Source organism: Mirounga leonina, unplaced genomic scaffold (genome assembly GCF_011800145.1).
Source record: "Mirounga leonina isolate KUSES-001 unplaced genomic scaffold, KU_Mleo_1.0 Mir_177, whole genome shotgun sequence".
Lineage (NCBI taxonomy): Eukaryota > Metazoa > Chordata > Mammalia > Carnivora > Phocidae > Mirounga > Mirounga leonina.
In genome coordinates, this window is record NW_023270459.1 from 1,498,118 (window position 1) to 1,524,673 (window position 26,556).

General features: G+C 56.1%; 4 protein-coding genes across 6 annotated transcripts; 2 read left to right on the plus strand and 2 right to left on the minus strand.

Annotated features, from left to right (window-relative positions):
• Positions 1–136: 136 nt before the first annotated feature.
• Positions 137–4,383, minus strand: MRPS12 (mitochondrial ribosomal protein S12). Of its 2 annotated transcripts, none has more exons than XM_035023418.1 (3): positions 4,308–4,383; positions 3,730–3,797; positions 137–1,760 (listed from the first exon to the last, which is right to left on the minus strand). In XM_035023418.1, the coding sequence occupies exons 2-3, from the start codon at positions 3,776–3,778 to the stop codon at positions 1,390–1,392; spliced, it is 420 nt and encodes a 139-aa protein (XP_034879309.1). In that variant the 5' UTR covers positions 3,779–3,797; positions 4,308–4,383; the 3' UTR covers positions 137–1,389. The 2 variants fall into 2 exon arrangements, with proteins under 2 accessions (XP_034879309.1, XP_034879308.1); XM_035023417.1 differs by lacking the exon at positions 4,308–4,383 and adding an exon at positions 4,118–4,186.
• Positions 4,324–15,005, plus strand: SARS2 (seryl-tRNA synthetase 2, mitochondrial). Of its 2 annotated transcripts, XM_035023414.1 has the most exons (17): positions 4,324–4,673; positions 7,396–7,491; positions 8,848–8,879; positions 9,009–9,093; positions 9,499–9,558; positions 9,641–9,695; positions 10,186–10,249; positions 10,451–10,556; positions 11,223–11,270; positions 11,501–11,609; positions 11,921–11,966; positions 12,051–12,138; positions 12,221–12,330; positions 12,893–12,986; positions 13,086–13,178; positions 13,301–13,366; positions 13,453–15,005. In XM_035023414.1, the coding sequence occupies exons 1-17, from the start codon at positions 4,407–4,409 to the stop codon at positions 13,594–13,596; spliced, it is 1,563 nt and encodes a 520-aa protein (XP_034879305.1). In that variant the 5' UTR covers positions 4,324–4,406; the 3' UTR covers positions 13,597–15,005. The 2 variants fall into 2 exon arrangements, with proteins under 2 accessions (XP_034879305.1, XP_034879304.1); XM_035023413.1 differs by lacking the exon at positions 9,009–9,093 and having other exon boundaries at positions 8,848–8,877; positions 9,418–9,558; positions 13,453–15,004.
• Positions 15,006–15,031: 26 nt separating this feature from the next.
• Positions 15,032–17,947, plus strand: CCER2 (coiled-coil glutamate rich protein 2). Its single transcript, XM_035023416.1, has 5 exons — positions 15,032–15,597; positions 15,852–15,892; positions 16,046–16,133; positions 16,463–16,968; positions 17,612–17,947. The coding sequence occupies exons 1-5, from the start codon at positions 15,459–15,461 to the stop codon at positions 17,693–17,695; spliced, it is 858 nt and encodes a 285-aa protein (XP_034879307.1). The 5' UTR covers positions 15,032–15,458; the 3' UTR covers positions 17,696–17,947.
• Positions 17,948–18,032: 85 nt separating this feature from the next.
• NFKBIB (NFKB inhibitor beta) lies at positions 18,033–26,484 on the minus strand. Its single transcript, XM_035023415.1, has 6 exons — positions 26,230–26,484; positions 20,683–20,788; positions 20,270–20,603; positions 19,256–19,344; positions 18,906–19,166; positions 18,033–18,182 (listed from the first exon to the last, which is right to left on the minus strand). The coding sequence occupies exons 1-6, from the start codon at positions 26,406–26,408 to the stop codon at positions 18,087–18,089; spliced, it is 1,065 nt and encodes a 354-aa protein (XP_034879306.1). The 5' UTR covers positions 26,409–26,484; the 3' UTR covers positions 18,033–18,086.
• Between the last annotated feature and the right edge of the window lie 72 nt (positions 26,485–26,556).

Sequence of the window (26,556 nt, forward strand, 5' to 3'; positions counted from 1 at the left end):
AGGCCTATGTGACCTCCTCCAGCACCACTCATCAGCACCTGCCCTTTGAGCCTGGCTGGTGCCATTCCCTTCAGAACTCCTGAGATCCTGCTGATCCCCCAAACCATGACCCCCCCCCACCTCTACGCCAGGGGCAGGTCCCCTCCCGCTGGGCAAGACTCCTTTTCTCCACTCTCTTGCATTCAGACTCCAAGAGCAAGGTGTGCCACAGGGGAAAGGGCTCATGCCTGCCTCCCTAGTGTCTGTGCTATTTCCCCACCTGGGCACAGCCAACAAACTAGCTCAATAAAATTGGTGCTAAATGTGAACAATGGGGGACTTTTGTCTGTAATCAATGCACTGTCTGCCCCCAGCCCTAATCCTAAAAGGCCTATGGGAGGTTTCCAATCGTGAGAACTTCAGGAGGTGTGCTAAGCTCCATGCAGGAAACGGAGGGCAGGCAGTTATTTATTCGGTCCAGGAGGAAACAAGTTCAGAGTTTCAATGACCCGCTCAAGGTCACCTGGCCAGTAAGCAGGGAAGGCAGGACTTGCACAGAGCCCAGTGATGGAAGGACAGCTCCCAGTGGCCACGCATGTTATCAGGTGAGGTCAATATTACTCTCGGTGCCATTTCCCGAAGGAGGAAACTGAGGCCCAGAGGGGGAAACACAAATATTCAAAGTCAGAGAACAAAGAGGGAGAGCCAGGATTTGGACCCAGGTGTGTGAGAGTCTGGAAATAACCTAGAGGAGCAGCTCCCAGGCAGGCAGCAGTGCATGCCCTCCAAGCCTTTCAACACCGCTTCCACAGATGAGGAAGCTTGACAGCCGGGCTGTCCTTGCCCAGATCCTGGGCCTGCGGGAAAGGGAAATGGGCCTCAGTGCTGCCTACCTGACTCCAGAGCTTCCCACGGAGTAGCCACCTGCAGGTGTTCTGCACTTAGAGCATCGAATTTCATCTTCACCAACCCAACAAGGAGGATACTGTGAGTGGAGCTGTTTTCTGGAGGAAACCAAGGCCCATCAGGAATCTCTATGGCTAATACCACGCGGTGGGCAAATACCGTGCAGGAGGGTTCACACGACAACCGTCAGGGGCGGAGGGGTCTGTGGGTTTATTGCAACCCCTTCCCAACAGATGGCAGTACAGGGCCCTATCCCAGCAGAAGGGGTCCTGCACTTGCTCTATACACGGAAGGCAAGGGTGTGCACAGAGGGGTGCTTTTACTAATCCACACCCAGAACCCCTGTGGGCAAGTAGTGTTCCAGCTGGAAGAGGCGAAGCCAGGATTTGCACCCAGGACCAGGTGCTTCCAGAGCTGGAAGAACTTCCCAAGGATACTGCGGGCACCCAGAGAGGAAGGTTCTTATTCTGGGTGAACCCCAGCCTGCCAAGGTGGCCCTGGCGGTCACTTCTTCTTCTGCACGTGGCCGCAGTCATACTTGCCACGCACAACAGTGAGCTTCACGCCAGGCAGGTCCTGAGTGCGGCCGCCTTGCACCAACACGACGTGGTGCTCCTGCAGGCTGTGGCCCTCTCCGGGGATGAAGCACACGGCCTCTCGGCCGTTGCTGAGCCGCACGCGGCAGCACTTGCGGTTGGCCGAGTTGGGTTTCTTGGGCTTTCGGATGAACGTGCGCAACACTACCCCCTTCAGCTGCGGCCGGCCGGCCGTGGGGCCCAGAGGTGGGGGCGGCCGCTTCAGGAGCCCTCGGCGGTGCATCTGGTTCAGGGTGGCCATGGGGCGGCTGGCCCGGAGCTGGGAAGCCAGGGCTAGGCCTGGAAACACACAACCGGGAGGGCGGGGGGGTGGGGGGGGTTATCCCAGTGAACGGGTAAGAGTTCTAGGCATGGTTCCAAGCATGTATTTGTTTCCGTCTGGGGGTAGTCACAAATAAGAGTAATAACATCTACTGGGCAACCATCACCTGTCAGGTTCTATTTTAAACATTTAATGTGAATTTGCTCCTTTTATTGTGCAAGGAAGGTAGCGACTTTAATGCTGTTTAAAAATAATAAAAGCGATCAGATTCACATTGTGTCCTGGACTGTTCTATGCACTGTACCTACGTGAACTCATGCCACCTCCACAGCAACGCAATGGGGTGTTTCAGGGAGGTGTCCCTCCTCCTGCCCGTCATACCCACTTCCAACCCCCATATGCAGACGATGTCAGCCGAACTTTGATACAGACCTTTTCCTCCCTCCTCCACTGCATCCACTCTGGCCCTGTCCAGCCTCGCCTATTGAGCCCTACTTCTCCCCCCTCCTACAGTCTGGTCCCCACATGCAGCCAGAGGGAGCCTGTGGACAGCTGGGTCAGATCATGCCCCACCCTGCTCAGAGCCCTCCCTCCTGCAGTGCCATCACTCAGGACAAAGCCAAAGTCCTTTCTGTGGCCCATGAAGCCCCAGGTGATCTGCCCCCATTACTTCCCTGACCTCATCTCCCTACTTGCCTCCTTACTCATCCTGCTCCAGCAGGTGTCCCAGACACACCAACAGAAAAGGGAGCAGTGTGGCTGCAGTGGACTAAGAAGACAGGTAGGGGAGGGGCACCTGGGTGGCTCAGTCGTTAAGCGTCTGCCTTCAGCTCAGGTCATGATCCCAGGGTCCTGGGATCGAGCCCCGCATCGGGCTCCCTGCTCCGCGGGAAGCCTGCTTCTCCCTCTCCCACTCCCCCTGCTTGTGTTCCCTCTCTCGCTGTGTCTTTCTCTATCAAATAAAAAAATCTTTAAAAAAAAAAAAGAAGACAGGTAGGGGAGGGAATATATTTCCAAGGCAAACTGATGATTTGTTCATGGATAGGATGTAAGAAGATGCCACCATAACCGGATTCTCTTCAGCAAACATTCACTGAGCACCTACTGTCTTGGCCCCAATAATGGAGGCACAATGGTGACAGAGACAGCCCTGGGCATACCCTCTTGGAGCTCCCAGTTCAGGGCTTTAGGTTCATCCTTTTCCTGTCACTAGCACGGATGACCTTTTACACTCAAACTTTACACTCTCTCCCTATCCAGGGCAGGTCCTGGCCCTACTATCCATTTCCATGTCTCCTTATGTGTCAAGTTACAGTAGAATCCTCAAAGGGGGTGAGACATTGCTAGAAGCCTTTTCCTAGTGGTATGCCCTTGAGCAAGACTCTGCTTCTCAGTGCCTCGGTGTCCTCTCTGTATCAGAAGCACCAGAATCACACCTCCTCGAGTACGGTGTATGAGAGGCTACGGTGAGAGATGCATGTCAAACTAGCCCAGAGTTCCCGGGCAGGTCGCAAGCCTGTCATGTGATCCTTGGTGAGTGGCAACCAGAAAGTGCTTAATAAAAGTTTGCAGAGTGACTGGCCATGAGAAGCATCTGATGTCTGCCGAGCCCGTAAGGACATAAACAAAGCATCCCTCTCCGTGCCTGGCACACACCAGGATCTTGAAAAATATCAGCTGAATGAATGAGTTAAACCCTTTGCTTGGATGTCTCACCCAGGGGAGGTTATTTAATAAGTATTTGCTGAGGAAATCAATAATTGACCCAAACTCCTGGTACCCACCTGACGACCTCTAGTCGCCCCCAACGCAATGACTTCCCACCTCTTGCCCTTGCAGCCCGAGCTCCGCTAAAACCTACCATGCGTCCGTGCATCCCTAATTTAAAACCCCGATTTCCCCCCGGGGCTGCGGCAGAGGCACCCAAGTCCCAGAGGGGATAACCCTCGTCCAGCTGCGTCTCTGCAGCTCAAGCCCCCAACTTACCAGAGCTTAGGGACGTGTTCAGGCCACGGAGAAAGCCGGACCAGGACATCCCGCTGCCAGCAGGGTCCCTGTGTTAGGGGATGAGAGAATCAGGAAGGAAGAGGGAAAAGTGGCCGTAGCCGGGGAAGGGCCCCAATTCTCCCCATCCTGTCCTCAGAGCCTTCGGATTAAACCCAAGGAATTTCCTGACGGTCGAACCACAACCCCTCACGCTGCTGACAGAAATTCCCTCCTAAAATTTAGTTTCGCTCTGAGTAGGCTCTCGGGCACCCAGCAACCTCTCCCGCCCACCCGCCGCCCCTCCCCCCGCACACAGGAGGAGAAGGGAAACTGAGGAGAAGGCCGGGGAGATTTGGAGAACCCGAGGATCCCATCTACTTCAACCGACCCTAGCTGGGTCCGCAGGCACGCTGAACAAGCTTCTAGCCACTTCCGGAGGCCATCCCAGCCGGGATTGGCTGGACCTGCCTCTCGTGTGCACTGAAGGGGCGGGACACAAGCGACGATTGGTCAACGACAGAGTCAATCTCAGTCAATTTTTCTCGTCGGACTCTATTTGAGGCACGAGAGGCGCTCGCCCGGTCCAGGGTCTGATTGGCAGGGCGGCTGCTTTGCAATTGGTCTAAACGCGGAGTGGGCGGGACAAAGGGTGCGTGGCTCCTTGTCTCCTGTCCAAGATGGCTGCGTCCGTGGCGCGGCGCTTGTGGCCTTTGGTGGCTGCTCGGGGTCTTTGGCCCCGGAGAGGCTGTGTCTGCAGCCATAGCCCAAGGAGAACTTTTGCCACGGAGAGACAAGGCCGGAACCTCCTGTACGAGCACGCGCGCGAGGGCTACAGCGCTCTCCCTCAGCTGGACATGGAGTCGCTCTGCGCATGCCCGGAAGAGGCCGCGCGCGCCCTACGGCTCCGCAAGGGGGAGCTGCGGCCGGAAGACCTGCCCGCGATCGTGAGTGCGCTTGCGTGGGCCATCAGCTGCGGGGCCGAACTGGGCTTGCAAGATACTCTCCAGCAGGGGGCGAATCTATTACGGGAATTTTCGTTCCTCCCCAAGTTTAGCCAGCCTGGTGTGCTTGGCACGCATACGTGTGCCAGTTATCCGCGGAGTGCTAGGGCCCTACTATCTACACACCCATTATGCGTCGGTTTGAGTACCTGCTTTGCGCTTAGGAACTTACTACCTGCCCATGTCCTCTGGGCTCCAACCTCATGCCAGGCTTAAAACGACAAAAGAAAATGGGGGGAGGGGGCAGAACATGGGGGACAGGGATGTGAATCAGACGAGGGTGGAGGGGTTTGCCTTTGGAGAGTAAGAGGTGGAGACCTGCCGCTGCCCCACAGGTAGCAGGGTAGATAGGGTTACCTAATGAATGAACGGTTCTACCGAACGGTTATTTAAGGAGCATCTACTATGTCCCAGGTGTTGAGAATAAGTTGGTAAGTAATACAATATTACATGCTAGGGATCGAGAACCAGAGTCACCATATTGCTAGACCTTGCTGAGGTGCTGAGGATGGTCCTGTTCTAAGTGCTCTGTACATATTTGCCTCGTTTCAGTTTCACATCCACCGTATGAGGTAGGTGCCATTATTGCCCCCATTTTATCAGAGGAGAAACTAAGGCTCAGAAAAACTAATTAAAAAGGGTGGCGGTTCCTCAAAAAGTTAAACATGGAATTACCCTATGATCCCGCAATCCCACTTCCGGGTATATGCCCCAAAGAACTGAAAGCAGGGACTTGAACAAGTATTTGTATACTGACGTTCATAGCAGCATTACTTACAGTAGCCAAAAGATGGAAGGAACCCCAGTGCCCGTAGATGGATGAATAGATAAACAAAATGCGGTATATACGTACAGGGGTTGGGGGGAGCAGGGAATGGGAAGATAACGTTTAATGGGTGTAGAGTTTCAGTTTGGGAAGATAAAGGTCTGGACATGGACAGTGGGGATGGCTGCACAACAGTGTGAAGGTACTTAATGCCCCTGAACTGTACACTTAAAAATCGTTAAAATGGCAAATTTTATGTGTACTTTACCAAGGCCTTTTATTTATTTATTTTTAAGATTTTATTTATTTAATTGACAGAGAGCGAGACAGCGTGAGAGGGAACACAAGCAGGAGGAGTGGGAGAGGGAGAAGCAGGCTTCCCGCCGAGCAGGGAGCCCGATGCGGGGCTCGATCCCAGGACCCTGGGACCATGATCCGAGCCGAAGGCCAACGCTTAACCAACTGAGCCACCTAGGCACCCCTTTTTACTTATTTTTTAAAAAGATTTTATTAATTCATTAGAGCGAAAGAGAGAGAGAGCGTGTGTGAGTGCGCATGAGGGACGAAGGGCAGAGGGAGAGGGAGAAGCAGACTCCCTGCAGAACACAGAGCCTGACACAGGGCTCGATCCCAGGACCCTGCGAACATGACCTGAGCCAAAGTCAGACACTTAACCGACTGAGCCACCCAGGCGCCCCTACCACAGCCTTTTAAAGTGCTGGTTTAGAGATCCTAAATTATTCACAGCCTACTAATGGATCACATCCCAAAGCTTGAAAAACACACCTTTAGGGCGTGAAGCGTGAAGAGAAGTATGGCATGTGGCTTTCTGGGCAATAACAAGGCATGTGAATTGTTCCTCGGAGCCCTGGGAAGCTATGGGTGCTTTCAGGCGGGAGAGCGCTTGTGTAAGAACTCTGGCTGGAGGAGGTGAGCCTGCAGGCTGGGAGGCTGGCACAGGGGTCCTCGCGAGAGAGGACAGGCTCTGGATGGGGGCAGGAGTCAGGGGATGGGAGGAGGACAGACTTGATGGATGTCCCTGAGGCAGAAGGGTCAGGACATGGTGCCTGGCCACAGGGCCGGGGTGGGGGATGGGAGTTCTTGGGGCTGTGCCTAAGGAGGAAGAGCAGATCTGGGGGAAGAGGTGCCTGTCCTCGAGTCACTCTTGCACAGAGTGAGCATGAAGTGTCCAGGAGACATCCAGGGGGAGCCGCCTTGTGGCCTGCCCTCCCCTTCCTGCGTCCAGCCCCCAGGAGGGAGGACGGTGTTGTTTGCGCCATTTGGTCAAAGGGAGAACCACAGCCAGAGAGGTCCGAGGGGTTTGCCCAGGGATGTGGGCTCACAGAGGGACCTCACAGCCGTAGGGATGCCCATGAACGAGAGCCGAGCCTGCCGTGTGGGAGGGCACAGGTTTGGCGTGGCAGCCCCAGAGGACGGCTGCCTCTCTCTTCTGCGAGACTCCGAGGTGATCGCTGGCGGGGCCTCAGCTCCATGCCCCTTGGCACCTGGGTCCTTTCACCTTCTTGCTCCGCATCCCTCAGGATGTTGTCCAGTTTGGCTCTCCTCCCAGTCCGTCATCCGGTCCCAGGGGACTGAGAGACAGAAAGTCCAACGTGGGGGCTTATCTTTAAGGAGGTGACCCAAGTCACACTGCCACTTCTGCTCATGTCCACTGGTTGAACTTGGACACGGGAGTACACGCAGCTGTGCGGGAGGCTGGGAAACGTGTCTTCATTCTGGGCAGCCACGGGCTTCACATCAGGGAGCGCTAGTGTGGGGTGGGGGGGAAGGGAGGGGGACTGGCCACTGGGGTCCAGGTGGCCAGAGGCCGAGGCTGCAGGAAGAAGGGGCAGGACACAGTGGCCACTTCACGCCTTTCCCTCCCGTGTCCACCCCCAGATCTCCACATGGCAGGAGCTGAGGCAGCTGCGGGAGCAGATCCGGAGTCTGGAGGAGGAGAAGGAGGCTGTGTCTGAGGCAGTACGGGCCCTGCTGGTGAGCATGGGGGTCCTAGGTGGGCGGAGCTTCACCCTCTTGATTCGACTTCAGTTTCCCCTCTCGCAGTCCACGGTGGCTGGCGTAGTACCCACATCTCTTTGTATGATGCCGCCGGAGGTAGAAAACGGGACTTTTCTGGGGCTTGCGTGCCCTTTCTCAAGAGCAGGGAGACTTTCCCGAAGCATCCAGCAGGGTCCCCTCATGCCTCTTGGGCCCAGACACCCCACACCCACACCTGTCATCAGCAGGAGGGACAGAGTTACTGCAGCGGGCTTAGGGATCCTTGAGAGGCAGCCCACGCTCCCTGAACTACAGGCTGCGCAGGGAGGGTGAACTGAGTCAGGTGTCTGTGGGACTGGAGGACAGAGGGCAAATAGTCTTGGGTTGGACAGCCAACAGCATCTGCCACAGGGGGTGGAAAAGTCATCATAAAATCAACAGCAGACATTTATATAAGCAGTCACTGTGTGCCAAGCATCGTTCTAGGTGCAGCCCTCACAACACTGGGAGACAGGGACAGTCCAAACCCAACTTGCAACTGACGACACCGGGGCCCCAGGAGGTTAAAAATGTGCCTCCGTGTCACAGCCAGAAAGTTGGGGCAGGATTCGCACCCAGGCATTCAGGCTGCTTTCCACCACTCCGCTCGAAGGCCAGTTGCAAGGCTAGTGACATCTCCCGGTGACCCTACTACGGAAGTGCCAGGCCCCGGGTGACGTGCGTCACAGGCGGGCAGACAGTGCAGACAACAGAAGTGATCACAGTTAGCATTCAGTGAGTGCTAACCCATCTTTCCAGGGAAGCCATGCGCCAACCCTGCTGGGGAGCTCCTGTGAGCCCATTTCACAGATGGGCATACCGAGGCTCGGAGAAGGGACGAGGTTTGCCCAAGGACGCACAGCTTGGAGGCACCCCACATTCAGACTCCAGTCTAGCCTGCTTTCTCCTCTGCTGCTCCAGATCGTAGAAGGTCACAAGTCCACAGACTTTACCTCTCCAAGTCTCGGTTTTGTCATTTACGAAATGGGGAGCACAGCGAGGCCCGCTTTATGGAGTAGGTTATGGAGAAATAGGACCGTGTGAGAGCCCTCTGTGGAGACAGGTAGCTCCTGGTCAACAGAGCTGCAGGTGTGATTACTGTCCGTTATCTTGCCTCCTCCCGGCTTTACTGAGAGAGAAACTGAGGCACAGACGTCTGTCCGGCCAGGCATCTGCAGAGCAAGGAATTCAGAACCCCTTCCCCACCCCCACCCCACACCCCCTGGCCCTGTTTGACCTTTCACCCCTCCATTTTTCCCACCTCCCTGGCCCCAACTTCAGGAACCTAATCACCCTCTCCGTCTCTTCCACCAGGTAAACCAGGACAACGGTGAGGTGCAGCAGGTACTACAGGGGGTTGATGCCCATCCCTAGTGGGAGCGGGCAGGTGCCCCATGAGTCCTGATTCCTACAATGTGACCAAAGACAACAAACAGGACTGTTGACCCAAGTGAATCTATTGATTCATGAGACAAAAGGCCGGCTCTGGGTCCTGGCTCCATATTTGGTTCCGCTTTCTTCTCATTCCCAGGCCAACTTTCTCCCCTTAGGGAAAGGGGAGCCAGGATGGCGCGCAAAGGGGGCCACTTCCCTGACAGCTGCACCCGTAGTCCTGGGGCTTGGGTCATGTGCCTGTCTTTGAGCCTGTCACTGTGGCCAAGGCCATAGAATGTTCTGGTAGGCCAGGCTTGAGTCATGACCCTCTGGACATGCCACATGGTGGTGAGGGGAAGGGAGGGAATTTCCCAAAAGGAAACTCAGCATGTCGGGCCAAAGAGACAATGAGCGTCCGCCACACAGGTTCTGCCAGCAAGGCTCGAGGTCAGACTGGTTTGAGGGACCCCTGCCCTTTCCTGGGCTGACCCCACCTGCCCCCGCCCCCAGGACCCCCAATATCAGAGCCTGCGGGCACATGGCCGGGAGATCCGCAAGCAGCTCATGGTCCTGTACCCCAAGGAGACCCAGCTCGAGGAGCAGTTCTTCCTGCAGGCGCTGAGGCTGCCCAACCGGACCCACCCGGACGTGGTGAGCACCGTGCTGGGCCCGGGGGGGCCCGGGGGGTCCGCCTGGGACCACCTCCCCTGTGACTCCCGCTGTCTCTCTGCAGCCCATCGGGGACGAGAGCCAGGCCCGAGTGCTGCACGTGGTCGGAGACAAGCCAGGTGGGCCACCCCCCAGGCTGGGGTGGGGACCCCCGGGGTCTGGGATGTAGCTGGACCCTGTAGAAGGCCTGTGCCCCTCCCCCAGCCTTCCGTCCTGTGTGTGCACGGCAGTCTGTCCCTGCCCCACTTTGGCCCCTGATTCCCTTGGGTTTTCCTCCCTGACTCTGGTCTGGCCCTGGCTCTCTGTCCTCCTCCAGCTTTCTCGCTTCTTCCTAATGTTCTCTTCCCTTTGCCCTCTCTCTCCTTTTCCACCTCTGCTTCCTGTGTCTCTGTTCATCTCTCTCCCCCTTTGCCAGGCCCGTCTCTGCCGCCACCCCATTCCCTTTCTCTCCCTGCCTCCCCCTCCCTTCCACTCCTCTCCTCCCCCTTCCCTTGGTCTCCCTCTCTGTCTTATTGCCACTCATTCCTGCCGGCTCTCTAATCCTCTCTCTGTCCCTGTTCCATGTCTCTCCCCCTAACTCTTACCCCACCGCTTTTCATCCTGGTCCAGCTTTCTCCTTCCCACCCCGGGGCCATCTGGAAATCGCCGAGAAACTTGACATCATCCGTCAGAAGTAAGTGCCACCCACCCTCCCCACCCCAGCAGCTGGCTCAGCACCGGGTGGGGAGCCGCCGGGGCCTCACCCTGCATGAATGTTTGATGCCCAGTCCCCCGCCTGGCAGCTGGCCTCTGCCCTGGGGTGCAGAAGAGTCCCCCTCATCCCCCACCAGCCCCGGCCCACACACACCCGCCTGTCTGCCCATCTGTCTCCCAGGCGCCTGTCCCACGTGTCCGGCCACCGCTCCTACTACCTCCGTGGGGCTGGGGCCCTCCTGCAGCACGGCCTGGTCAACTTCACATTCAACAAGCTCATCCACCGGGTATGGGCCAGTCTGGGAGGGCTGCCTGGTTGGGGGGGGGCGGGGGGGCATGGACGCGGACTCAGAACGCTCAAGGCGGGGAGGTGGGGGGGGGTCACCTCTGCTCTAGTCACTGTTTACAGAGCTTTACACGTATTATTGACACATTTCGTTCCTAGAGCAGCGGTGGGAGGTAGTGCCATTATTATCCCCACTTCAGAGATGGAGAAATGAAGGCCTGGAGAGGGCGTGACTAGCCCAGGATGTCGTGGCTGCTGCCTGGGGCTGGCCCTAGAGCCTGAGCCCATCACCTCCCCGCCTGCCTCTAGCAGAAACGGAGCACCAGGGAAATGTGTTGCTGAACCGGGAGGGCTTGGCAGGGGCTGGAGGCGTGGGGCGTGGGCGGCGGTGAGGGACCCAGACATTTCCTGAGGGCGCTGGGGAGCCACAGAAGCTTTCACTATACCTCCCCCTACCCTGTGTCGCTGAACTGAGTGAGGAAACTGTGAAGCCCCAGCAGAGGGCCCCGAAGCCAGCTCCAAGCCCACCGCTCAGGCCTTCCTCAGTTTCCTCTGAGGTGGAGTGGGCTTTGTGGCCCATTCTGCGGTGCCGCTGCTTCCGGTTTGAGCTTGGGGCCGGGTGGGGGTCCTGGCTGCGCTCCTCACCGCACCCCCTTCCTCTTCACAGGGCTTCACTCCCATGACAGTGCCAGACCTTCTCCGAGGAGCTGTGTTTGTGAGTGCTCCCCACGCCCAGCTGTGTGCCAGTTTTGGGGACCCCAGGCGTGAAGAACAGCCTGTCTCCCCCGGCAGAGACCACCCTGGGACCGGGTTGAGGGTGTCGGGCCACAACAAGGCGGCCAGGGCAATTCCAGAAGCTTCCTGGAGAGGAGCGGGGGTTGTGACTGCAAAATGGAGGCCGAGGTCCTCTGTACCCTGACCTCTGTGGCTTGGCCTCCTCCCCAGGAAGGCTGTGGGATGACACCAAATGCCAACCCATCCCAGATTTATAACATCGACCCCTCCCGCTTTGAAGACCTCAACCTGGCTGGGACAGCAGAGGTGGGGCTTGCAGGTAAGCACCTGCCTGGGGGCAACAGCAGGGGTGAGGATACCTCCAGCATCCTCAGAGCAGCAGGGATTGTAGGGGGACAACCAGGAGCATCCTAGGGATGATGGCTGCCTGCCGAGGATGTCCCAGTGACCCCAGGGCCAACATGTACGGTTGTGTAGGTTGTTTACTGCACAACAGCCCAGTGAGGATCCAGCTACTGCCTTGCCGTGAGATTGTGTCCACCAGAGGGGTGCCTTTTCTAATTCTCACAGAGGTTTCCTGTGGATGGGTGGCGCCCCTAGCTGACCTATCCTGTTCCCCTCTTCCCCCAGGCTACTTCATGGACCACTCCGTGGCCTTCAGGGACCTGCCCATCAGGTGATGCTCAGTTCCTTTAGATCTTGTCCCCACCCATGACATTCCCTCTCCCCTCCCTGACACCACCTCCCCTGCTTCCCCCAGGATGGTTTGTTCCAGTACCTGCTACCGGGCTGAGACAGACACAGGGAAGGAGCCATGGGGACTATATCGAGTACACCACTTCACCAAGGTTGGTGTAGCTGGGACTGGGGAGGAGGGCCATTACAGTGACCCAGGGTCTCCTGACTCCTGTGCCCACTGCACTGCCCCAGGTGGAGATGTTTGGAGTGACAGGCCCTGGGCTGGAGCAGAGCTCACAGCTGCTGGAGGAGTTCCTGTCCCTGCAGATGGAGATCTTGACTGAGCTGGGCCTGCACTTCCGGTGCGGAGAAGGGTGGGGGTGCGGGAGGAGGGATGGGCTGGCTAGGTACTCCCTCATCGTGAACAGCCTCATCACCCCCATCCCCCCTGCCCCCTTTTCCCGTATTAGGACTATCTGCAGGGTGTGTGTCTGTCAGGCTGTAAAATCCCGTGTAGGACCATAGGACGGGGCCAGCAGCCTAAGCAGCACAGGGCGCTCCAGTGTAGAGGCCCAGGCCCCTTCCCTCTCCTGGCTCCGATCCCTCGGTGCCACCCCATCCCCCATCTGTACTTCACCCCAGGCAGCGCCTCAGCACCCTGGGCAGAGTGGAGGTGGGGGCACACCCCTTCCCTTTCAGGCAGCCCCACGCCCCCCTCCCCGAGCCCTGTCCGTCACAGGCTTCCAGAGAGGCCTGGGGATGTGGGCTTTTTCCTTGGGGACCCATTACAAACCGGGGGTGCTGAGAGTGGCCCATGCTTTCTCCTCCCCACCCTCTTCTCCATCCACTTTTCTGTCACCCCCCCTGCCGCCGCCTCCGCCTCTCACCCACTGACCTTCACCATGACCTTCTCTTCCGCGGCAGCATCCTGGACATGCCCACCCAGGAACTGGGCCTTCCCGCCTACCGCAAGTTCGATATCGAGGCCTGGATGCCAGGCCGCGGCCGCTTCGGTGAGGTGAGCCCCCCGTGCGGTGGGGATGCCTGGTGGGAACGAGACGGGACCCCCTACCCCCCCACAGCTGATCCTCTCAGCCCACCCCGCCCCCTCGCCCAGGTCACCAGCGCGTCCAACTGCACGGACTTCCAGAGCCGCCGGCTACACATCATGTTCCAGAAGGAGGCTGGGGAGCTGCAGTTCGCCCACACGGTGAGCGCCCGCACCCCCCTCCCACCCGCCCCAGAGCCTCCATCCTCCTAGGCCCACGCCACCTCAGCCTCTCCCAGGCCAGTGGAGGTCATCATGTGGACGCGAGCGTACTTCTCTCCCAGGTGAACGCCACGGCCTGCGCCATCCCCCGCCTCCTCATCGCCCTCCTGGAGAGCAATCAGCAAGAGGTGAGGCGGGCGAGGATCGCACGCGGGGAGGCAGAGGGTGCAGGCCTGGGGCAGTGGCAGCGACCTGAGGCCTGCTTTGTCCCCAGGATGGCTCAGTCCTCGTGCCCCCTGCCCTCCAGCCCTACCTTGGCACTGATCGGATCACGGCCCCCACCCACGTGCCTCTCCAATACATCGGCCCCAACCAGCCCCAGAAGCCCAGGCGCCCGGGCCAGCCTGTTTCGAGCTGAGAACTCACCCCCATCAGTCAGCCGGGCTGTGGCTGCTTCCTGGAGCTCGGGGGACCCTGGAAGCCCGGGACCTATTTTCCTGAGCAGAGTCCTGACATCTGCAGCTCCGTGCCTGGGCCCCTTCCCTACTTCCTCAGAATCAGCCAGTGACCCCGTCGCCACTGACGGTCCCAGCCTGCACCAGAAAGCAGGACATCTGGGGACTTGAAGGTTGTAGGAATGAGGGGAAAAGAGGAAGAAGCCTCCAATACTCCTTCCTCCTTCCCTCCCTCAGTACTTAGCAGGAAGTCCCCAATAAATGGTCAGAACCAAGGCCTTTGTGGATCTGTGAGCAAGGCGGAGGACCCTGGCCGACTCGCTGGGCATGCTGGCCAGAGGTGCTAAACCATCCCAGGGGCTGTGGCTGGAGGGACTGTGGCCACAACCCCCAGAGCACATGGAGGGCAGCTTGGGGGCCACCGCCGGAACTGAGAGCATGCCAAGTCCTCTCCCCTTGCTCTAGAACAGGGGGCACCTTGCACTGACCCCGGTTTCAACCTCACCCCTCCACCCCCCGCGGCTAGGAGGGGTCCAGGAGACAGCACAGCCTTAGCGAAGCCAGAACTCGCTCTGCCCCTCGCCGTGCCCGTCCAGTGACCCTCAACTCCTCTCATACCTGCGTCAGTCCTTCCTTCAGCAGACCCTGGCCACTCCTCCTTCAGAGTATCTCCAGAAGCCACCCTTACTCTCTCCTCCCTAGTCCTGTTCACTGTGACTGACGAGCCTCTTCACTGCCTCCTGGCTCCCTGGGCCCCCACACGAAGCCAGAGCGACCCTATGGACCCCCGGGTGAGGTCACGTCCCTCCCCTGCTCGGAGCCCTCACGGGAAAGGACAGAGTGGTCCCCAGGATCCACAGAGCCCCACATGATCTGCCCCCTGCCTTCCTCCTCAACCCGCCTCTTGTCGGTCTTCCTTTGGGGCTGGCTGTTCGAACTCTGCAGACTCATTCTTGACTCAGACCTTTGCCCTCGCTGGTCCCTTCCCTGGCGACGCTTTCCCTCCATCTTGCGTGATTGCCTCCATCTTATCACTCCGGCCTGGGCGCAAATACTCTCTTCCGAGAGGACTTCCCTGACCCGCCAGAGTAAAAGCCCCCAGCGCTCATGTGATGCAGGAGTCCGGGGTCATTTCCTCTTTTTCCTGACGCATACTTGACTATTACATCGGCCCCTTCTCAAATGTCTGCTCCAAGAGCCCAGGGAAGTGTGTCCGCTGCTGAAGCCCTGGGCTTTGTAAGAGGGCTGGGCATAGAGTAGGTGCTCAATAAAAATTCCCAGCCGGAAGGGGCTGGGACCTGCGTAGTGCCCAGTACCCCGTGCCGTCTAAATGACCTTCTGCACTCAGCTACCGCCACGCCTCACTTGTGGAGTCGCGGCCGCCGACCCCATTTCACAAAGGATGGAACCAACCCTAGAGAGGCCCGGCAGTTTTCCCCGGGCCGCACAGCTGTTGGTGGTGGAACTGGGATGCAGGCAGGGCCCAGCCACAACCTCTGGGACAAGAGGTTTAGGAGACCCAAATTTTGAGATAAGGAAATGGCCCAAAAGAGGAGTTGCCTGAGGTCTATCTGCAAGTGGCTGCCACTGGTTTCGAACCCCGGTCAGCTTCCCAGTGCAGCTGTAAAGCTCATCAGACTCTGTTTGGGGGACGCACCCTCCCTCTATGCAGGCGCTCAGGGGCCATTAGCTGGAGGGGAGTGGGTGCAGGACGTGGGTCCCCATGAATAATTGAGAGTCTGGGGCAGGTGGCCGCCCCGCAGCTGTCACCCCGCCGCGGGCGGGGAAGGGGCGGTGGGGACGTCACGTCCTCCCCTGCGGGGCCATGGGCGCGGGTTATAAGCAGCTGCTGCGCCGCCAGCCAGCACCGCACCAAGCACCCTGGTCGGGACGCCCCACGATGCAGCGCCGCGGGCCCCTATCAGTGCTGCTGTTGCTGCCGCTGGCCCTGCTGCTGGGGGCGGGTGAGTGCCAGAAACTGGAGGGGGGGCTTCTGCGGCCAGCTCGGGGACCAGGGACTCGAGGGACCAGGGGCGGGAACGGTGCACCCAGAGACTTCGCGGGCTGAGCTTCTGGGTGGGGACGGTACACCTGGCAGGTAGGCTGGGGGAGGGGACAGGTCAGTAACGGGATGCATCTTGGAGCTGGGATCAGCACCGAGGACAGCACCCGGGGGGGGGGGTTGTCCGAGCCCAGCACCCATCTCCTTCCTCCACAGCCACCGCTGCTCCCTTGGCACCAAGACCCTCCAAGGAAGAGGTGAGGAGTGCAGACCCCTTGCCCTGCCCCATCTCCCCCGCACCCTGGCCCTCTCTGACCAGCCTAAATGATCATCTCCTCTCCACACCCCCAACTGCTCTCATTGCCCCCCCCGCCCTGCCCTCAACCTCCCCTCTGACCCTTCACCCCCAGCTGACCCGCTGTCTGGCCGAGGTGGTCACGGAAGTGCTGACACTGGGTCAGGCCCAGAGAAGCCCCTGCACAGCTCTCCTCCACAAAGGTAAGCAGGGCCCAGGCCCCAGTTCCTCTTGGGTGCCCCCACCCCACCCAGGGTTTCGGTCAGGGTTTCCTGGAGGAAGGGGTGTCTTCTCCCAGAGCCCCCTTGCCTGGGTTGGCACAGCACAGCGCAGTGTCCAGCCTGGCCTCCAGCTCCACCCTTGGGGTTCCCTGCAGAGGTACGGGATGGGGGCAGAGAATGTCCCTCAGACCTGAGCCGCCTCTCCCAGTTTTGCGCAGCCCCCCTGTGGGACCTCGGGCAGACCCCAGAACTCCCCCAGGTCTCAGTTTCCCGATTTGCCGCACAGAGAGCATCCTCTCTCTTTCCGCCAGAGATGTGTGAGACAGAGCCCTATGGCTGTGCGTCCACCAAAGAGAAAGGCCTACTGGTTCAAGAGGCTGGGAAGATGAGGCCCAGCCAGGAAGTGAGGGAAGAGGAAGAGGAAGAGGAAGCAGCGGAGAGGGCCCACAAGTCTGAGGTGCAGCAACAGACCATCCAGGAGCAGCTCCACAGCCGGCTCCGCCAGGAGGAGGACGAGGAGGAGGAGGAGGAGGAGGAGAAAAGGAAGAGCAGGCCCATGGAACCCTTTGAAGGCCTGTGGAAGCGGCGCCTAGATGGTGGAGGGGGGCCCCAGAAGCGAGGGGCAGAGCAGGCCAGTGAGGAGGAGACAGCCCAGTTCGAGGCGGAGGAGAAGGGCATGCAGGTGCTCAGCGGGGGCCACAGCCTGTGGCAGGGGGGCGGAGAAGAGGGGCACGAGCACTCACCGCACCACCGCCACCACCAGCAGTCAGAAGCTGAGCCCAAGCAGGAGGAGAAGGAAGAGGCTTCGGAGAGGAAGGTGAGCAGAGGAGGTGATGGGCAAGTGGGGTGGACCAAATGGCCAGTGGGTTACGACTAAACACATACCAGTGTTGGGCCGTAAATAGCCAATGTCCACACAAATGGATCATAGTGACCAGGACTGACACCAGGACAAGGCAGCAGCCTCTGCTGGACCGAGATGGTCAAGATGGCTGAGATTACAGTAACCAAGACGGCCACGAGTGTGGCAGAGAGGTGGCTGAGTTACCACCACTGTGCTCTGTAAGGAGCAGTCTGGCCACATGGGAAGGGGCTGCTGTGCTTGGTTCACCGGACTAGAGATGGACACCGCTGCTGAGCCATGGGAGGTGGGATGTCCCCACGGTTGGTGGCAGTGGCCAAAACAGCCAGCACCTCACAAAGGGGTCATGGCATCCAAGTTGGGCACCTTTACTAGTCCTCTCTGCTGCTGTTCGCTAGGCAGTCAACACGGACCACACTGCTGGTCGCGTTGGCCAACGTAACTCTTCCACTGTGGCCCCCATCGCGGTCCATGGGGACCAGGATGACCACTGCTGGCTGCCGTTGTGCAAAGTGACACAGCCCACATTCACGGGTGACCACTGGGGTGGCCCACCCTTGAAGGTGGGTGCTGACCAGCCCATTTCTGATCCCACCAGGAGCACGACATGGAGCGGCTGGAGCACGTGAGAGAGGAGCTAAAGAAGGCAACGGAGATGCTGGGGGAGATCAGGAGGGAGTGATGACCCCCGATCTCATGTCCTCCTTCCCGACACACCCTATGGCTGAGGACTGTGGACCCCCAAAGCTCACCTAACAGCCCACTCCATTCCCCAACCTGCAGGAACGGGGAGAAGGGTGGGCCATGTGACTGGGCCCAAGGGGCTGAGTCTGAGCTGGGTAGAGGGGCTGGGCTCACACTGACTCAGGACACACCCGGCCTCCCCCGTCACCCACTCCAACCCTTCGGTGTGAATAAAGCACAAAGAAAACCACTGAGGCTTGTATGGCACTTGATTTTGGAGGGACAGGGACCCAGGAATAAACTGGAGGACCGCAAAGGCGACCGTCAGTCTAGTCTCTGGTTGTCAGAACTGGGATTTTATTAAACTGGAAACTCTATTAACAATTAGGTCAGACGGGGTCATCAGGGAGAGGTTTTGAGGCTGGGGTGGGAGGTAGCCGGTTTTGGCCCCGGCCACTGTGGACCACGATGTCGTCGTATTCACCCTGGGGGCAGAGGGGGGCAGGCACAGGGGCTCAGCCGGCTGTCCTCTTGCCGGCTATCCAGCTTCCTCCACCCACCCGGCAACTGGGGCCTTCCTGGAAGCCCAAGTCCCCCCACTCAAATCCCCTGCTCCTAGTTTGCCGACCACCACGTTCAAGGTCACCCATGGTCTCCCGCCGCCCGCCACTGCTCGGGCTCCAGCCCTGCTGCTTCGCCACGGCCGCTGGGGTCTCCCTCCTCTGCACCCCCCACCTCTACCCAGACTCCTCCCCCCCCAACCTTGTCCCCTGCCCAAGGGAGTGTCTCTGCCACCTGGGTTCCCCAACACAACCTCCTCACTGCTGGCTAAGGTCTTTCCCAGCTGCTGCCAGGGTTGGAATCCCTGCTGCCCGAGGTCGGCTTCCCACCACCTGAGTTCTCCAACTCTTGCTTGGCGCGGTCACTGCCTGCGCTGTCAGCCACCGCCGCCAACCGCTGCCATTACCGGTCACTCCGCCTGAGTTCTCCCTCTGTTCAAGCCCTGCTCCCCGCGTTCTCCCCGCCAGCCCTGTCCAGGTCTCCCCGGACAGCTGCCTGACAGCCCTGGCACCGCTGCCTGAGTTCTCTGATCGCAGCGGCCCGAGGTCGGTCTCACTACGCTGCCTAACTTCTCTTCTCCCCCCTTCCCACCTGCCTGTTCACCCTGACCCCCCAGCTAGGCCGCCCGGTCTTTCCTCCTGACTCACGCCCTCGTCCCCGCTGTCACTGTCGCTACTGCTGCTGCAGGGGCCTGGCCTGTCGTCCTCGTCCTCAGGCTCAGGGGCTCCATGTGCACGGAGAAGGCGGGCGAGGATGGGGTTGGGCCGGAGCGTGGCGCTGCCCAGTGGGGTGCGGCCCCCATACATGCGGGTGGCGGGGTCGGCACCTGCCCTCAGGAGGAGCTCCAGCACGTCGGCGGCTTGGGCCTCCACTGCCAAGTGCAGGGGGCTCCGGCCACACGTGGGCTCCTGCACGGAGCAGCACAGAGGTCAAGGAGGCCCTGGCCCACCCCGGGGGGCAACCCTCCCCGCCACGCCTTCTCCCTAGGGCAGCTCACCGGTTTGTTGAGGTCTGCTCCAGCCTCCCGCAGCAGCCGGACCATCTCTGCATCTTTGTGGATGACGGCCACGTGCAGTGGAGTATGGCCTGCGGATAGAGTGACTGGTGTCAGACGACGGGGGTGAGGGGCCGGGGCCCCAAATGCCAATAGGGGAGGGCTTCGTGAGGGGGCTGAGCTTGGGGCCCAGCTCCTGAATTCCTGGGTAAGTCAAAGAGGCAACTGCACCCCCAGTGCCTAAGTCTTAGTGGGTCTGGAACTTGCTGGCAGTGCCCATGCCTGGCTTGGGGAATGTCTGGGGCTTATGGGTGAAGAGCCTGGGGGCTGTGGACAGCAAGCCCGGATCCTGGGACCGGGAGACTGAGTCTCTGGTCTTTATTTCACAAAGGACCTGGACCCCAGATTCCTGGATCCTGAGTAGTTGAAGGGCCCGTGACCGTGGGGGGTGGGCTGGGTCCTGAACACTGGGTCCTGGGTGATCTCAGTCCCTTTGTGGAAGGGGCTTGGTCCAGGTAGCTGGGCTTAGAGGTGGGGGACCTGAGACTCAGATGCCAGGGCCCTGGGTAGATGGGCTCTTTTTTCCCATGCGGCCTGGCCGAGGGCTGCCCCTGAACCCAGTGTCAATCTCTGGGAATCTTGGCCTTGAGTTCCCTTGTCCTGGGTAGACTAGGACCTGTGGTTTTGGTAGGAGGGGGTGAGGTCTGGGGTGAGCTGTGCCTTCCACCTGCGGAACCTGGGCCCAACAATGAGATCTCAGTAGTTCTAGGCCTGTGGGTGACAGGTCTGGGTCCCAAGTGGTCTCGGGCCTCCACGCGGTCCGGGTCCTGAATCCCACATGACCTATTCTCAGTAATCTGGGGCCTCAGTGGGAGCCCTTCCCCATGCCTGGGGTCCCTGAAGCCTCAGTGTTATTTCCCAAGGGGCTGGGTCTTGAGTCAGGAGAACGGAGCCCACAGCCCAGTGCTTTCACTCTGCCCAGGAGCCCGGGCCTGCCCAGTGACTGGGAACCCTCACCCTCGTAGTTCTCAGCCTCCAGTTGCAGCTTCCAATCCTCCTCACTCTCTTCATCTTCCTTCTCCGAGTTGGGTTCGGGGTCCAAGGCAACAGGCAGGTGATCGGCTTGAGAGGTGCGGGCAGGGCCCTGAGCGAGGTAGGTGTTGGGGGCTCCCCTGGCGCACCGGGGACGGGGCTGGAGTAGCGCATGAGCACAGGCATGCGCCCTCATGCGGCAGGCCAGGTGCAGTGCCGTGTGGCCCCCACGCTCTGCCACATGCAGGCTGGCACCCGCCGCATACAACTTCTCCACTGCGGAGGCCTCCCCCAGGATGGCTGCCAGGTGAAGGGCTGTCTGCAGGAGCAGAGGGCAGGGGTTAGGGGTTGCACTGAGAGCCCGGCCCCAAGCCCTGTACTAGCCCTGGGTGGCTCACCTGGCCCAGGTCATTCTGCAGGTCCAGGTACTCAGTGCCAGCCGCGAAGCCTAGGAGGAAATCCAGGAAGGGCTCGTGCTGATGAATCACTGCCAAGTGCAGTGCCCTGAAGACAAAGACAGGGAGCAGAGGACAGAGGTTAGGGACCCCTGGGGCGCCTGGCTGGCACAGTCCGTTAAGCGTCCGACTCTTGGTTTCAGCTCAGGTCGTGATCTCAGGATAGTGAGATCTCAGGATCGAGCCCCATGTCAGGCTCTGTGCTCAGTGCAGCATCTGCTTGAGATTCTCTCTCCCTCTCCTTCTGCACGCCCCCACCACTCGTGCTCTCTCTCTCGGTGTCTCAAATAAATAAATAAATCTTAAAAAAAAAAAAAAAGTCAAGTATTCCTGTATTCCTTCATTCAACAAACATAGCAAACACCTACTGTGTGCTAGGCCCCATGACCACAGGAATCTAGGAGGGTCAGGTCAGAGTTAATTCAGCAAATTTGGTGAGTTGGTGTTTATTAAGTAGGACTTCTACTTCCTCCCAAGCTGATATAACAGGGACCAGATTCTCCTCCCCTCTGAATCAACCAAAATAAAGCAGACAAACTATAGTATAGGAAACAACAGTTTTCCAGATATTGGTCCTCATGCAATGAACGACAGCAATCCCTGAGAGACAGGGCGCATAGTGAGGTGAGACCTTTGATTGGTTGCCACGTTTCCTAGTCTTGAGAGAAGACACGGCACAGAGAGGGCGAACCCAGGCAGGGCCCTGGCACATTGCATATGAAGTGAGATGGAGCTGAGTCTGGGGACAGCAAGGCAGGGGGTGTCCTGGGACAGAGAAACCAAGAGACCTAAACAGGGAAAGACCCTAGAGATCTGCAGAGAGGCCTCTCAAGTATTTAGAAGACTGATCAGTACAGGGATGTGAAGAAACTACCCACCCCAGTCTGGGGAAGAAACCATCCAAACAGATTAAGGAAATATGCCCATTGCTCACAGGGGTCCAGGAATAGTGCCTGTTGCCACCAGTCAGACTAGGAAAAACCCCTAATTCACAGGACATTGGGTAGAAGACTCTGGAAGGTCTTACCTCAATAGTGGGGAATAATAAGCCCTAGATAGAGCACTGGTCAGGACCCACCTAACAAATCATAAAAGCAAGACCCCAAAGGACCAAACTACTTACAAGCAGTTTAACTGCATCCCAAAAAAACACTCAAGAATATTTATAGGAATACACAACTGGCCAGCCTAACAAAGTAAAATTCACAATGTTTGGCATTTAATCAAAGATTATCAGGTAGGCAAACAAGCAGGAAAACAAGATCCGTAATGAGAATACTCAATCAGTTGAAATTGACCCAGAAATGACCCAGATGTTGGAATCAGCAAACACGAACATTAAAAGAGTTCATTATAAGTGAATCTCATACATTCCAAAAGTTAAGTAGAGACATGGATATTAAAGAAAAAGACTTAAATCAAACTCCTAGAGATAAAAACTACAGCATCTGAAATGAAAAATACACTGGATGGAATTAGCAACAGATGCAGAAGAAAAGATTAGCAAACTTGAAGACTGTGCGATAGGAACTATTTAGATGAAACACAATGAGAATATTTTTCTTTATTTTTAAGTAATCTCTACACCCAGTGTGGGGCTTGAACTCACGACCCAGAGATCAAGAGTTGCAGGGTCCACTGACTAAGCCAGCCAGGCATCCCCAAAGAGAGTATTTTAAAATGAAAAGAACAGGGGCGCCTGGGTGGCTCAGTCCTCAAGCATCTGCCTTCAGTTCAGGTCATGATCCCAGGGTCCTGGGATCGAGCCCTGCATCGGGCTCCCTGCTCAGCGGGAAGCCTGCTTCTCCCTCTCCCACTCCCCCTGCTTATATTCCCTCTCTCGCTCTCTGTCAAATAAATACATAAAAAAATCTTTTAAAAAAAATGAAATGAAAAGAACATCAGAGAGCTATGGGACAACTTCAAGCAGCCTGATAATATTTGAAACTTAAGTCTCTAAACGAGGGATAGAAAAAATACTTGAAGAAATAATATCTGGAAAATTTTCCAAATCAGATGAAAACTATAAACTCACAGATCCAAGAAGTTCAGTGACTTCCAGGAACAAGAAATGTTAAGAAAACCATGCCAAGGCCCAACATAAAAATCCTGTTCAAAACCAATGATAAAGACAAAAATCTCAGGGGCACCTGGGTGGCTCAGTCAGTTAAGTGTCTGACTCTTGGTTTCAGCTCAGGTCATGATCTCAGGATCATGAGATTGAGCCCCGAGTCAGGCTCCTCGCTCAGCATGGAGTCTGCTTGAGATTCTCTGCCCCTCCCCTGCACTTGCTCACTTGCTCTCTCTCTAAAATAAATAAGATCTTTTAAAAAATGGGGCGTCTGGGTGGCTCAGTCGTTAAGCATCTGCCTTCGGCTCAGGTCATGATCCCAGGGTCCTGGGATCGAGCCCCACATTGGGCTCCCTGCTCAGTGGGAAGCCTCCTTCTCCCTCTCCCATTCTCCCTGCTTGTGTTCCCTCTCTCTCTGTGTCTCTCTCTGTCAAATAAATAAAATCTTTAAAAAAATAAAAATAACTAAAAATGTAAAAACCATTCATAGCTTACCGCCATACAAAAGCAGATGGCTGGCTAGATTTTGCCTGGAGACCACAGTTTGCCAACTATTTAAACAACAGAACAAAGAGTTAAAGCTAATAAAGCCAGGGACTCCTGGCTGGCTCAGTCGGTAGAGTGTGTGACTCTTGATCTCGGGGTTGTGAGTTCGAGCCCCATGTTGGGTGTAGAGATTACATAAAAACAATATCTTAAGGGGCGCCTGGGTGGCTCGGTCGGTTAAGTGTCTGACTCTTGATTTCAGCTCAGGTCATGATCTCAGGGTTGTGAGATCACACCCTGCATCAGACTCCACCCTCAGTGGGGAGTCTGCTTGAGATTCTCTCTCCCTCTCCCCCCTGCTAAAATAAATAAAATAAAAATAAATAAAACCTTAAATAAAGCTAATGAGCCAACAAAAGAATACAACGGGACAAAATTTACAGGTTCCAAAAGTAGGTAGAAAAGAAGAAAAGGTAAACAAAGAAGAGGTATTAAGTAGAAAATGAGCAATAAGATGATAAACTTAAGCATGACTCTATCAAGAATTAAATGTAAATGGTCTAAACATTTCAATTAAGAGGCAGAAATTGTCAGACTGAATAAAAAAGCAAAAACCAACTATATATGCTCCCTACAAGTAACACCCTTTAAATATAAGTATTAAAAGATAGCTTAAAAATAAAAGGGTGGGAAAAGATATACCATGCTAACACCAGTTAGTCAAAAGAAAGCAGCAGTGAGTATTTTAATATCAGACTAGACTTTAGAGCAAGGAATATTACCAGGTATAGAGAGGGTTACTTCATAATGATTAAGAGGTCAATTAAGCAAGAGAACATAATAATTCTAAACATTTGTGCCCCTAATAACAGAGCATAGGAGAAATAGACAAATCCACAATGACTGTTGGAGATTTCAATGCCCCCCCAAATAACTGATAGAAAAAGGAGACAGAAATCATCAGCAAGGATATATAAAACTATGGTAAAGCTATAAGCCAATAGGACCTCTAACTGACATTTAGAGAACACTACACCTAACAGCAGAATACCCATTCTTTTCAAGTGCACACATAATGTTCGGCACCATAACATAATTCTCAATAAATTTAAGAGGATTCAAGTCATACAAAGTGGGTTCTTGGTCTATGATGGAATTAAATTAAAAATCAATACAAGAAAGACATTTGGAAGACTTTCCAACTATCTGGAAACTAAATAACATATGTCTTTTTTTTTTTAATTTCTTTAGGGGCATCTGGGTGGCATTTGGTTGGGCAACCGACTCTTGGTTTCAGCTCAGGTCGTGATCTCAGCGTCATGGGAACAAGCCCTGCATGAGGCTCCACACAGAGCCTGCTTGGGTTTCTCTCTCCCTCTCCTCTGCCCCTACCCCCACCAAAATAAATAAATAAATCTTAAAATATATATATATTTATTCCTTTATTTTAGAGAGAGAGAGAGAGCACAAGCAGGAGGGGCAGAGGGAGAGGGAGAGAGAATCCCAAGCAGACTCCACACTGAGCATAGAGCCTAACGGGGGGCTCATCCCAGGACCCCGAGATCACAACCTGAGCAGAAACCAAGAGTCAGACGCTCAACTGACTACGCTGCCCAGTCACCCCTAAATAACATATTTCTAAATAATCCACTGGCCAAAGAAGAAATCAAAAGAGAAACTACAAAGTATCTTGAATTAAATGAACATGAAAACATAGCATATCAGAATTTGTGAGAGGCTGCTAAAGCACTACTATGGGAAATTTACAGCATGAAACATCTATACTAGAAAAGAAAGGTCTCAAAATGATCTCAGCTGCCACTTTAAGAAACTAAAAAAAAAAAGAACAAATTAAACCCAAAGTAAGCAGAAGAGGGCAATAATGAAAATCAGAACAGAGATCAATGAAATAAAAAGCAAAAAACCAATAAAGAAAATTAATGAAACCTAAGCGGGGGTCTTTGAAAAGATCAGTATTTCCCGAGTGCGTCTTATAGGTCAAGCACTGTTTAGTCACTGTGGATAGAACAGCAAACGCAATGCACAAAAAACCCCAGTGCAATCCCTCATGGGCCCTTACATCTCTTTTTCCTTCTACCCGGAGAGCCCTGCCCCAGATAATCTACTGGTCTCGTTTTGCTGCTTTATTTTTTCCCCAAAGAACTTACTCCCTTCAGACACACCATTTTTCTGCCTTTCTTGCATATTGTTTTTCATTTTTCTTTTTCTTCCTTTCCTTCTCTGCCCCTTTCTTTCGTTCCTTGTCTCTCTTTTTTTCCCTCCCTCCCTTCCTTCCTGTCAGTCTGTCCTTCTGCCTATATACCTACCCTAGAATGTAAACTCCACAAAGGTGTAAGTTTTTGTTTGTTTTCTTCACTGCTTTATCACAGCACCTAAAAAGGGCCTGGAAGGTGGTAGTGTTCGATAAATATTAAACCCCTATTAATCCCTGCTCGTGGAGCTTACATTTTCTCTTTGAATGTAAGATCTGAAGATCAGTGCTCAGAAGGTAGAATCTTAGAGTCAAGGCCAAGTATTGATTTTGGAAATATAAGTTCAAGGCGCATGAATCGGGAGCTAAGGATCAAAGATCATATTTGGAGGTAGGAGGTCAGGAGGGGCCTGTCTGAACCACAGCTCTAACAAAAGTCTCAGGACTAGGGTCAGTAAGAGTTTTGGGATCAATGGATAGGGATGTGGAGCTCTATGAACCACAGTTTAAGAAAGGAAGGTCAGAGAAATTAAGGGGTTAGGGTCAGAGTTGGATAGGAAATTGGTTTTACTAAAGGTTAGGACTTGGGGGTTAGAGATCAGAAAGTCGAGCATCAGAAATTAGATTTAGGAGTGAAAGGTTAGGAAGCCGGGGTCAGAGACTAATAGGGAATCAGACGTCGGATCCTAGGGCCGGGTCTGGCAGCCTAAGGTTCACTCACGTGTCCCCATCCTCAGTGACGTAGCCGAAGACGAGGGGCGCCCACGACAGCCCCGGGCCCAGCTCGGCGCCCAATCCCGGTCCTCCGGGGGCTGCTGCGTCCGGACCCAGAGAGCCCAGACCGCTGTCGCACCATTCGTCGGCCTCCGCAGCTTTCCCCAAACACGCGACCCCTGCCATGGCCCCCGAAGCCTCAGGGGCCCCAGCGGCCGCCCGCCTGTAGCTAGGCTCTGCCTGAAGCCCTGGCGCTTCCGCCCTGCGGGGAATTCCCCAACACTGCCCCTTGACTCATCCAGTCAGAGTGAGCCAAAGAGTACACGCCCCTCCC